General features: G+C 40.8%; 1 protein-coding gene across 4 annotated transcripts in view; it reads right to left on the bottom strand.

Moving 5' to 3' along the window:
- IFT122 (intraflagellar transport 122) overlaps positions 1-12597 on the bottom strand; it is an 80424-nt gene that overhangs the window by 13681 nt on the left and 54146 nt on the right. For all 4 annotated transcript variants that reach the window (XM_007500256.3, XM_007500255.3, XM_056804687.1 and 1 more), the window contains 2 exons: positions 11849-12010; positions 1238-1404 (listed from right to left, as the gene is read on the bottom strand). In XM_007500256.3, coding sequence (XP_007500318.1) covers positions 1238-1404; positions 11849-12010 — 329 coding nt within the window. The remainder of the gene's footprint in view (positions 1-1237; positions 1405-11848; positions 12011-12597) is intronic.

Genomic DNA, 12597 nt, shown 5'->3' with positions numbered 1-12597 from the left:
TAATCACAAAACGATATCAAGTTTTAGAAGAGTTAATACAACTCTTTAACTTCCATGATGGCAGCCTACTTATTCAACAGGAGTTAGTCCAACCCTCCCTGGAAAAGGTGCCCCATGAGAAACACCAGGGGACGCAGGAGTTGCCCTCTGAAGCAGAGGAGAGAAGGAGCTCTTAAAAAAATCTCACCTCTTCTCCTGGTCAAACCCCACCAGCCCCCCAGGATAAGATGGCAGAGATGGTCTGTATGTCATCTCTCTCCAATGGAGAGCAGTTCTCCCACACTTTTTAAAGAGCCAAGGATGAATGTGATGTGCTTGTGCTCTCTGGTCAGACCAGAGTTCAGAGGAAGTTCTGGAGAAGGGGGCCTTGGACAGAGATGATCACTCCTTCCCCTCTCTAGCAGAAAGGAAGGAAGGGAGGCAGCTGTCTCTAGGAGTGCTTGCTGTAAGAGAGTCCTGTCTTAAGGTTATGTCAATCGGCACTTAAGAGAGTAATAACACCTAAAAATAACTCTTTCCAGCAGAGAGGACACATTAAGACAGAAATATGACACAGGCAGCCTCTCAATCAAATGGAACATCCAGAGGATGGCACTTTTTAACAGAAGCTGCTACAGACCTGGAAAAATATAAAATATGTTTAAAGCTTCTCCTCTGGGCAGGCTTAATGTTCAGAGGCACTTGGAAAATGTTGCTTGATAATGAAACACCCTAAGAGAAAGAGGGGACCCTAAATCTGCACAGCTCTTACAGAGCTCAGAGCATTTCTCTCTTGGTGATAAAAATTTATCTTCTTGTCTCAGCCTGTAGCTTTTCTGTTGGAAGCTTTGTTACAGGTCAGGGGGAAGGAGGCAAAGGTCAGGAGGCCAAGGGGGAGGGCAGAGGTGGCAGGAACACACTCATTCTATCTCTACCACAGCTGCCCAGCCAGTGCCCTGCTAACTTGTAAATGCCAGAATCTGTGGCTCCAGGTCTTTGCCATCTCCCTATTCATTCCACCCTGCCTTCCACTGCCCTTCAGGAGCAGCTCCTCCCCTATGCTTTAATTCATAAGTGTGCAGCCCCCAAGGCTCTGAGTCTTACACTTTAGTTTCCTAGAATGCTTGAGGAGAGAACCCAGGGGGCAGGCATCTGAGGCTTCTTGAAAGAAACACTCATTTGTCACCCCCCTCCCATTCAGTCATAACTGGAATGATAAGATGGCAGATACTTCCAAAGGCTGAAAGTGGACACCTACATGTCCACCCAGCCATGATCACCGCTGATCTCTATGGCCTTGATGTGCTCTCCTGCCGAGAGGTACATCTCCACTGCAGCTTTGGGCTCGTTGATATTTCTGGCCCAGTCAGCCTGTTTGGTAATCAGCATCTTGGTTTCTTTGGGGTCTCCAGATCCAAGGAAATCCTGAGGAAGCAGAGCAAACAAAAACAACACTAGCACTTCCTGCCACCAGCATTACATCAGACTGCTAAAATCTGAAAAGGGGAGGGCTCCGTCAGGCTAAGCTGAGCATTAAAGACCACCCCACCCTGCCAGCCATGCTGCACGAGCCAGCTTCAGTGGCCTGGGCTGAAATAAGGGAGGGAGGATGTAGGGAGGAAAAAAAAAGTCCAGGGGCACTTGGGCCCCATACAGGAATTGAGACACAAACCAAAGGCCTTTCCTTCCCCTTTCTAATAACAAGCAGTTATCCTGTTTTGAAGACACCTACAGAGCACTGCACCTCTATCCCATGAAACGAATGGTCAGTGAGTCACAGTATCATAAGAGAACACACATAGGCCTGGTATTTTAGATGTTCTACATCTATCATCTCACAGCATCCTCATAGCTACCCAGGGGGAAGGCAGGGCATTCATACGTGAATATATAGATAAAATTTCAAAATAAAGCCAAAGCATACTGAAAATCTATTTTAATTTTTAATTTTTGTGTGGCTTCCAAGGGAAACTGTGTAGGTAATAAAAAAAAATAGGAGCAGTCTAGTAGCAAGGGGCAAAAATGGCTCTGGAAGTATGGCTGGAAGATCTCAGCTAAGACTCAAGATGTGCTATCACTATTGGGATGGCCTCAGGCAATCATTTAGCTATCTTGGCTTCCTTATCAATAAAATGGGAATTCTAATATTTGTCCTATATACCTGTCAGGGTGTTGTGAGCAAAGTTTTTTGTAAGGAGTTCCAAAAATGGGAATGACTACCCATTATTAATAATCATATAAACAATAGTCACCATCCACCTTGATGGGACTCCTGGGGGGAGGGGGCAAGAGGTTGGGGGGAGCCACAAGGAGAAGCAGCACTCTACCCTCGGGGATCCTCTGATTTTACAATGCCCAAAGTGGAAGGGGGTGGATCTTTTGGTAGGCTTGTGTTGTACCAATTATCTGTTAATGACTATCTGAGGATAAGACAGACAGACTCAATTTCCATGAAGAATCTACATTCTCTACACAAAGTTGTGGCATTTGATAATCTGGTCAGTTAGAAAAAGGTTGGGGCTAAAAAGTCTGCTCAAAGGCTCCAGTCATCAAAATGGAGGAGAGAGGTGGCATAAATCTGAGTTTACTCTGAGGGCCACTGGCTTGGTCCACAATTCAAAAGTTCCGTGGTATACTTCCACATAAGAGACATGAAGTCTTAACAATGGCGGCCAGTAAACAGTCCTATTCTCTCAACTGGGTAGATCTGACTCATATTCAGCAGAACCCTAAACTGTTTGTTCAAGGTTTAATGCACTGGGTTTTCCAGGGACTTCTGGTTCAATGAACCTAACTTACACTTTACCTAAGGGTCATGGTGAAGACATTGTCTTGCAGTAGGCAGAAAGAAGTTGTGTTGAACTGAACGGTGCATGAGACTAAATAATGTTTTCATTCTTGGTAATTTTGATAAGGACACACTACATAAGACATTATTATCTACTTTATCACCAAACAAACATGTCAGTTATCCAAAAAGCATACGATTAATTTGTATGTAGAAATGTCATTTTAAAATTCTGAAAAACAGATTTAATCCTAGAAGCAAATTTGTGAATAAACAAAAATATGCCATGTTAATAAGCTATGTATTCCACATTCCCTCAAAAAGCATAATGTGTATGTACATATTTTCTCAAATTCAAACAGTGATACAGAAAAGTTAAAGGAGAAACAATCCACTTTGAATTCTAATCAAAAAACTTAAAAACAAAAACAAGACCCAGAGTATTCACATTATAGACTACATTTTCTAGGTGAAAATTCTGGAGAAAGGAGAAAGAGAGTAAGATAAACGAATCTGAGGAACAACTAAGTGGCACAGTAGACAGAGCGCCAAGCCTAGAGTTGGGACAACTTGGGTTGAAATCTGGTTTCAAACAATAGTTATGTGTGTTACCCTGGGCAAGTCACTTAATTCCATTGCCTAGCACTTGCCCTTCTGTCTCAGAGTTGTTACTAAGACACAAGGTAAGGGTTTAAAAAGAAAAAAAAAAAGATAAATGAAACTGATACAGCTGAAGTTAAGGTGTGGTAGGGAGGAAGAGAAGCCCAGAATCTAAATGTGATGGTCAGCACTTATGATAGCAGCTGACACAATATAACTTAAGGGGTGTTAAGAAGGGGTCCATGTCCCTTAAATACTTCTGCTACTTATTTCTTGAAAACTCAAATTCTGTCTACCATCAGGCTTATAAGACTTCATCCCACATCAAAAGAAAAATGCAAATATCCTAGAGAAGAGTAACACAGAATCCCCAGTTTACATGGAAAAAGAGCTCAGATATGATCTGGTCCAAATCATCAATTCTTCAAATGAGGAAAAGGCAGCTCCAAAAGAAAAGGAAATGAGGAGAGAACCCAGGGGGCAGGCATCTGAGGTCATTAATGAAGGTCACAGGGCTATTTAGACTAGAAAGCAGGACTTTCCTCTGCTTCTCCAAAGTTCCCAGATTCTTGTTCACTAGTTTCATCTTAATTAAGCTGTTTTGGGTAATTTATACCTCAGTGAGAATTAGTTTTATCAGCTCCTTATGGGTAAAGGTTTTGAAAGATAAAAGTGGTACTGAGGACCTAAAACCTTTTCCCATATAAAGGAATCTATAACAGGGGAAGAACCCTTATGAGGCTTTGGTTGATGGTTTGGAAATATCAGGAAGAACAGTCTGATCAAGTCAGTCAGATTAAGATCATCAAGAACAAGGCACATCACCTCAGTACACAGGGTCAAAGGAAAGCAACTTATAGTTTTCAGAAGGCTATCTATTTTAACATGAAAAAAGGCTCTAAATAACTAATGATTATGGAAATGAAAATTAAAATAACCCTGAGGTACCACCTCACACCTATCAGAAATTATAAATACTGGGGAGGATGGGGAGAAATAGGGACACTAATAATTGTGGAGTTGTAAACTGGTCCAGCCATTGTGGAGAACAATATGAAACTATGCCCTAATGGCTATAAATTTATCCATACCCTTTGACCTAGCAACACTATTTCTAGGTCTGTATCTGAAAGAGATAAAAAAAAATTGAAAAGGGCCTATATATACAAAAATATTTATAGCATTTATTTTTTCTGGCAGCAAAGAATTGATGCTCATCTTTTGGGGAATGGCTGAACAAACTGTGGTATATAATTGTGATGGAATGCTACTATTGTGCTATTAAAAGCAACAACAACAACATGACAAGACCTATATGAACTGATGCAAAAGGAAGTGAGAAGAACCAGGAGATTATTACAACATAATGATGATCAATTGTGAAACACTTGGCTACTCTGATCCCAAGGCAATCCCAAAGAACTCATGAGGAGTATGCCAGAAAACATAGTATGTCCACAGTTTAAAAAAAACATTTTTAACAGTCTCCCATGACAGCCCAAGTATATTTGCAATTTCATGTATAATCTTTTTTCGTTCTACTTATGTATGGAAATGTTCAATTTTTTTGATATTTGTTTAGAATTAAAACAGAAAAAAGGGGAGAGACAGAGACAAATAGAGGAGAAAGAGATAAAAAGAGAAAGGAGAGAGAATGAAAGAGTGAGAGGAGAGAGAGTCATCTAGCACTGAGGAGTCAAATCACTTGCTCAGGAATCAATATGTGTAAAAGGTAGCCCTGAAACTAAGGGCTTTCCTTCTCCAAGGTCAGTTCCCTCTCTATCCCACGTTGTCACTCTCTTCTTCCCCTACCTGTTACAGTAACATAGGAACATATGGAGCAAGGGGTTGAGGAAGCCTGCATCTCATGAACCTCATTTGTATCTGAAACAGTAGGACCAAAATGTAGGCAAGGTTAGGGAGAAAGGAGAGTGGGGTTAAGGATGAGGGTGGAATCAGGGAACCTTGGTAACTTAAAAACAATGAGGGACTTCAATGATCTAAGTATTTGTTGAAGTTTGCTCTATCAAAAGCAGAACAGCTAATATTTTTTTAAAATGATAATATCATTCTTTTAAAGGAAGAGAGGCCAATTGGGGAAAATTATGAATCTGATTCTTACCAGCAAGAAAAAACTGGTTGCTGGGGTAGAACTGATAGAAACTTTGAGAGGAAGTGAAAAGTGAATCTTTAGAATTTATGACAAATAATAAGAGGAAGGCTGGGTCTAGCATCCCAGATCTAGGAAGAGCAGATTTCAGCAAGTTCAGAAGAAAGATAAGTAAGATTCTATGGCCTAAAATTCTAGAGAAGGAAGTCAGCCCAGGAAGGACAGGAAAGAAGGAAATTCTGAAGAAAAACAAACAAACAAAACTCCACCAATTTTTATTAGGAGAAATCAATTAAAAAAAAATAATTGGCAATCATTTATCAAGCACTACAATGGGCCCAGCACTGTGCTAGGAACTGAGGATAAAGAAAGGAAGGAAGTTGTCAAAAGAAACTGATACAGAAGCCCAGTGTAAGAGAGGAAACTTAGACTCAATCTGCCAGAGGAACAAGACAAGTGGGGGAAGGGCAAGTGGAAAAGAGAATTACAGAGAAAGAACAGAGAAGAGCTAAGAAGATCCAAGCAGTTAACTTCACTTCTCTTTGGGGAAGCTCTTCAGAAAGGTTGCTCTGAAAGCACCTCTGAGCCCTGGTCATCTTTCTGTGAATCTAGACCCCTGAATCCAGCAGAAGACAACAGGAGTGGATAAGACTTTTGATACAAAGCTATCCACCTCAAGAAGATTTCCTCTCCATCTCTCCAAAGCTGTTCTGAACTTCAAATCATAACTAGGACAGTTAAAAGTCAGGACAGCTCTCACAATTGACCCCAGAGGGTCAGACAGGCAAAGCCTGACCCTATAGGATTTGGGGAGAAGGGGTTCAATTGTTAGGTCTTATGGACTTCCTTTTTTCCCACTTTCCCAATACCTTATCCTTCAATCTCACTTACCTTATATCCTTTGTGTGTTCCTCAAAATAAATAGCTGTTTCTATAGATCTAGTGCCTGCTCATATATTCAGTGAAAGGGACCAGAAGCTTTGGGGAGGAGAACTATATTTCCTCCCCAAGGAAGAAGAAGCTGTTTAGTCCTGGATTTACTTCAGCCCTGCCACTGAAGAAAAGTCATCAATAACCCTGAAGACAGTTAGTGTGGGTTTATTGAGGAAGAAAAGGGGAGAAAATATCTATCCTCTCTCTCCACCCTTTAGCTCCATTTCATCTCTACCACACTCTGGTCCTGAATTCAATAGTGGGGGACTCCATCCCTTTCTCCCCCTTCATTACACCAGGGAATAGACATATTGGTGAGATGAGATTTTAAAAAGCTGGATTAAAGGTGGAAGCACGAACTGGTTCTGAAGGATGAAAACAAAAGTGTGGCCTTCTTATCACAGTGAGTGCTGGTATAGTGTGAATGCTCAGAATGAATCAACCAACAAGCATTTCAGAAATGCCTTGTGTGTGCCCTGCTCTGTGCCAGGAGCTACACACAAAAACAAGAATGAAAACAGTCCCTCTCCTCAAGGAGTTTACAATCTGTTGGTGGAGATACACAAATGTAAGTAAGTGTATAAAAAATAAACACACAACAATGGTGGACACAAAAACACAAAAAATGGTGGACAGAGTGGGCACTGGTAGCCGAGGGGATCAGGAAAACTTGATACTAAAGATAGTGCTTGAACAGTTTGGAAGGAACGAGGGATTCTAAGAGATAGATGCAAGGAGGGAAGCATGCTAGGCAGACAAGGCGATGGCCAACAGCATTATTAGGAGAGTCAGTTCCTGTTTGGCCAGGCTATGCAGTTTGTGAGGGGCAGAACAAAGACATAGAGGTGAAAAATGTTAGTTGTGGAGAACCACAGAATAGATGATTGAATTGAAAAGGCAGTAGAGTGTAAGAAGATTGGGAAAGTAGGTGGGGGCCATGTCATGAAAACTGTAAAAGCCAAACAAAAGGGTTGGTGTTTGATCCCAGAGGCAGGAAGGAGTTTATGGGATGGAGACAGTGACATGGTCAGAGCTACATTGGTAGCTGTGTGTAGAATGTTGAAGAGGGAAGCGACAAGGCAGGGAAACTGAGCCAATAAAGAAAGTTGAAGAGAACCAAAAAATGCCCTATATTGGAAAAAGAAGAGTAGCAAAAAAGGCCAGGCCAGTGCTCAGAGCTGATGGGACAATGACAACAGTCTTCAGAGAACAGGTGGTTCGGCTTAATGATTATTACTTTCTGGTTTCTCTGCTAAGGAGAATGATTTTGGATTAATAACAGACAAAAACCAATATGGTCATGGCTACTATGGGGTTATTAAACAGGGAGATAAGTAGCCAGTGATGAGTTCAAATTTCCAGGCCCACATGAGCCATGTCATCAGGCTCTGAAAGAACTATGAGGTATGACAGCTGAGTCAATGTCAGGGAAAGTAAAAAGATTCTGGAGAAAAGGAAAAGAACTTTTGGACTGGAGAATGGCAAATGTGGTCCTATTTTTCAAAAAGAGAGGAAAATCTAGTGTACAAACTATAAGTTAATGGATTTGACTCAGATTCCTGGGGAAAATCCTCCAATACATTAAAGGGATGAATATCTACAAATAGAAGTGATCACCAAAAAAGAGCCAACATAATTAAATCAAGAATAGATCATGCCAGTTTGACCTTATTTTCCTTTTCGATTTGGCCACTGGATGGAAAATTAAGGGGGCAGTATATAGTTTTCCTAGATTTCAGCAAAGCATTTGACAAATTCTCTCATATTATTCTTAGTGACCAAGATGAAATGATGTGGGGTAGATGAAGGTATATAATTAAGGAAATTCAAAACCAGCTGAACCCAAGTATACTAATTAAAGTTCAGTGTCAATTTAAAAGGTCTCTAGTAGAACATCCTGTGAATCTTGAAATTTCTCAGACTTGTGAATGTTAAAAATTTCCACATTGGGGAATTCTCCATTGGAACAATTCCCTACTAGGAACATTCCCCATTTTGACAGTAAGAACTCTACTTGGATCAGAAATGGGAGGACCTCTGCTCCAACCGTACTTGGGACTGCTTTGGGGGAGAGAACTCAATGCTAAACAATGAAAGTACTTTAACCCATACTTATAATGAGGCAAAAAGTTCTTTAAGCCATGCCTATTTTTAGAATTAATACAAAGGGGGGCTAAGTACCTATTAAAGGTCAGGCAACTTGTAAACTTGCCAGGAGAAAAGAGGTGAAAACTTATTCAGAAGTTTTTCTGGTTCAAACTTACTAAAGGGATTAGTTGACCCAGCAGTGTTTTTTCTGATTCAAATTTACTAAAGGGATTAGTCGACCCAGCAGTGTTTTTTCTGATTCAAACTTACTAAAGGGATTAGTCTACCCAGCAGTGAATTCAGAATGGGCTGTCCCTTGGAAAACGTCTACTGTGATTGGTAGATGGAAGAACTTAGGGGAGGTGACATAGGAGAAAACCCCCTATATAAGAAAAAGCAGAATCTCTTGAAGGAATATCCTTTTGAGGAAGAGCTCTTATGAAAATCCTTTTGGGATCTCTCTTGAGAGAGGCTCTGGAGAAGGGAAACTCTTGGAGGACAATCTCTAAGGAGGTCTCACTGGAGCTCCTCTGAGGGGACTCTGTCCCTCTGGAGGTTCTTGAGAGAGGCCCTTTGAAACAGTCTCTGGCTGGAAGGCTCTTTGAGGAGGACTCTGGCTGGAACTCTCTCTGAGGAGACTCTGTCACTAGAATCCTTGCTTAGACAGACCTTGTGGTGAGTGATAAAAGACTGACTGACTGATCTCTCTCTCTTAAGACTCAGGTCTAGGCCATGTTGGCTTAAGGCCCTTCATACTTATTTCCTTTTTCTCTCTTTCTCTCTTTTCTTTAATTCCTCATTGTATTATTAATTAAAATCTCTATAAACCCAATTGACTTGGGTATATTCATAATTGGGAATATTTCCCTGGTGACCACCTTATATTTGATTTAAAACCAAGACACTGTAGTAAAACATATTTTCTGCGGTCACAATTTACTCACCCACTCTTATATCTATCACAATTTAAGTCTTCCACTATTTTACTTACTATAATTTATATCTTCCACTATTTTAATCACTATAGTTTATAGCTTTCAACCATTTTAACTCTTACAGTTTTGGTCTTCTACTCTTTTAAAATGTTACAGTTTATGGCTCCCACTATTTTAATTATTACAATCCCAAGGTCCTGTGCCTAATTGTGTGATGTTTAACATTTTTTATCTATGATGTGTAAAAAGGCACATCAAATTCTCAGATGACAAGAAGCCAGAATGTACAGCTAACACACTAAATGATAGAGCCAAGATTCAAGAAGATTATGATGAGTTAGAATACTGGGTCAAATCTAATAAGAAAAAATTTAATAGACCTAAATATAAAAACTTACACTGCAGTTTTAAAATTATCCTCACAAATAAAGGACGCATGACCAGACAGCTGCTCATCTGAAAAAGATCTGAGGGGTTTAATGAACTGTACATTTGATATGAGTCAACAGTACAATATGGTAGCCAAGAACACCAATACAATCTTGGGCTACACTGAGAAAGACATAATTTCCAGGACTAAGGAAGTGACAGCCCCACTGCCCTTTCCTGATTAGGTTACATCTGGAGGATTATATTTGATTCTATACACCACAATTTGGGAAGTACTCTGTTAAGCTAGAGAGCAGCTAGGATAGTGGAGGCCACCATGTTCTGCAATTCAGTCTGAGTCAATAATGTGATCCAGCAACCAAAATGGCTGATACAGCCTTAGAATTCAATCAAAGCATAGCACACAGAACAAGGGAGGTAATGTTCCCAATGGACTCTGTCCAGTAATATGTTCAGTTCTGAACACCTCATTTAAGCTGGATCATGTGCAAAGGAGGGTAAACAGACTAAAAACCCCACCATATGAAAATCAGTTGGAGATGTTTAAGCTGGACAGGAGAAGACATAGGGGAGATATGATGGATGTCTGTAATGCAAGCATTTGAAGGGCTGTCATGTGAAAGAGGGATCAGACTTGTTGTATTTGGCCCTGGATGGCAGAATTAAGACCAATGGGTGGAATTTTCAGAAAAGCAGATTTGGGGGCTGATATATGGGGGAAAAATATATGTGTGTCTAAAAGTAGAACAGGCTGCCTCAGGAGGCTGAGTCTTCCTTCAATTGTAGTCATCTAGCAAAGGGCTGATGTCCACCTATCACAGAATGATGCTGTAGAGAGGAGTGTCTTACTCAGAAATGGGTTGAACTTTATGATTTTTAAGGCCTTTCTGAATCTGACTTTCTGTGATCACAGCAAGGGAATGAAAAGAATGTGAGGTTCCTAAAGTCTAGGATAAGGGCAACAACAATGCTGGGGAAAAGAGGGAAGGCATAAGGAGGATAAGCTATCAGAGGAATCTTCACCTGCTCAAAAATTTGTGTAAGATTGATCCTGATGATGAAAAACAACTACAAGACACATTACCTATATTCAAGGTATAATAACGGAAACCCCAGAATCCCCAAATGCTGGTAACTCTCTCCACAGGAATATAACTGGTGTGATTTCAGGGATACTATGAAGTAACCAGAAAGAAAAGGAAAAAGAAAAAGTGAGGTCTTTGAGAACAGAAAATCAAAAAATGGGAATAATTTCCATCTTAAACTTGTGAGCTAGAAAAATACTATTAATAATGACTAATTGGTGGTGGTCATGTATGGTTCATTTAATAATCTGGTCGCCTCCTTTGATATTATTGGTAAAGGTAGATTACCCCTATTCATAGAGGAGTCAAAGTTATTCAATATTCTGAAGAGTAATTCAAGCTCTAAGTTATATGCTAAGCTATAATTTGCATTCTGAATGATTCTGGGCTCCTTAATTGGACCTAATTTCACTGAAGCCACTGGGAGCCTGGCCAAGTCCGACTTTAGCAAAAGGCCCTTTTAAGTACAACGTTATTGGAGTATTAAATGGAATGGGATGTCAGTAAGTCCCTCCAAACACAAAATTGAGTCTTGGCTGCACAGTCAGTCACACATGGCCATCTCTAGGAGTGAATGAGGTGTGATTATAAAATAAGAATCCTCGTCTCACCATGTGGCCTGAAGACTCCAGGTCAATCTGTAATCATACTTGATATTGGGCAGAAACACATCTGTGTTTTCAACATGACCTCCCCAACTTACTAGAGGAATGCCCTCCTGAATCAACTTTGTGTTCTCTCCAATATTTAAGTGCCAAAAGAAACCCCCAGTGACTAAGTGGGGTGACTGTGGTTCTTCCTGACTTTGGCAGAGCTTTATGGATCTGTTAATCAGTTTTTCTAGGACCTCTGGGAATCCATTTGTGTGGTCTGTTCCTACCATCTTTCATACTGTATATTGCATAATAAGCCTCCCCAGGCTGGCCTTTGAGAGGATTACCTTTGCATACTCAAACATGCGCAGGTCAGTGTACATGTCCAGTGCCAGGTTCTCATGCCCACTGCGCTTGTACAGCTTGGCAGCCTCGTGGAACTTCCCTTGGTAGGCAAAAACATCTGCTAGAAACAGTTCAATATTGGTCTCTCCACGCTTCTTCCTCTCCTGGAAAAATGAGCAGCACAGGAAATGGGCCTTGCAGTGCAAGCAGGAAGCAGGCTTTGCAAAGGTTAGACAGAGCTATTTCAAGGTACCCTCCCTCCTGGGCTTTCCCTTGGGAAGCCAAAGGGGACCACTGGGCAGTTGGGTCTCTTTCCCAGGTTTTTGGTGGGAATACTTGACAACAAAGGCAGATTTTCTAAAACAAGTAACAATAAAACAGTGGGCTGCATAAATTTTAAGGAAATCAAACTGAGAATTTGGTAGAGACCTCTAAATGTGTAACGGCTCTGGGTGAGCATAAAACAAACTCCTAAAAACACAATACAGGGATTTGGCTAATTCCATAGAGGTATGGAGAGGAAAGTGGGGCTGGGGAGTGGTGAGAAGTGGAGAAGGAGGTGATGGAAGAAACCACAGAGACAAAAGATACCAGAAGATTACACTAAGCAATCTCTAAAAGTCAGGATTTTAGAGCTAGAAGGGACCTGAGTAATCATCTTGTCCAATCCCTTTATTTTGCAGAGAAGAAAATTGAGGCCCAAAAGAGGTAAGTGACTAGCTCAAAGTGATTCAGGCAGGAAGTAGAGGAG

The sequence above is a fragment of the Monodelphis domestica genome, chromosome 7, assembly GCF_027887165.1.
Source record: "Monodelphis domestica isolate mMonDom1 chromosome 7, mMonDom1.pri, whole genome shotgun sequence".
Classification (NCBI taxonomy): Eukaryota; Metazoa; Chordata; class Mammalia; order Didelphimorphia; family Didelphidae; genus Monodelphis; species Monodelphis domestica.
This window is presented reverse-complemented; position numbering and strand designations above follow the sequence as displayed.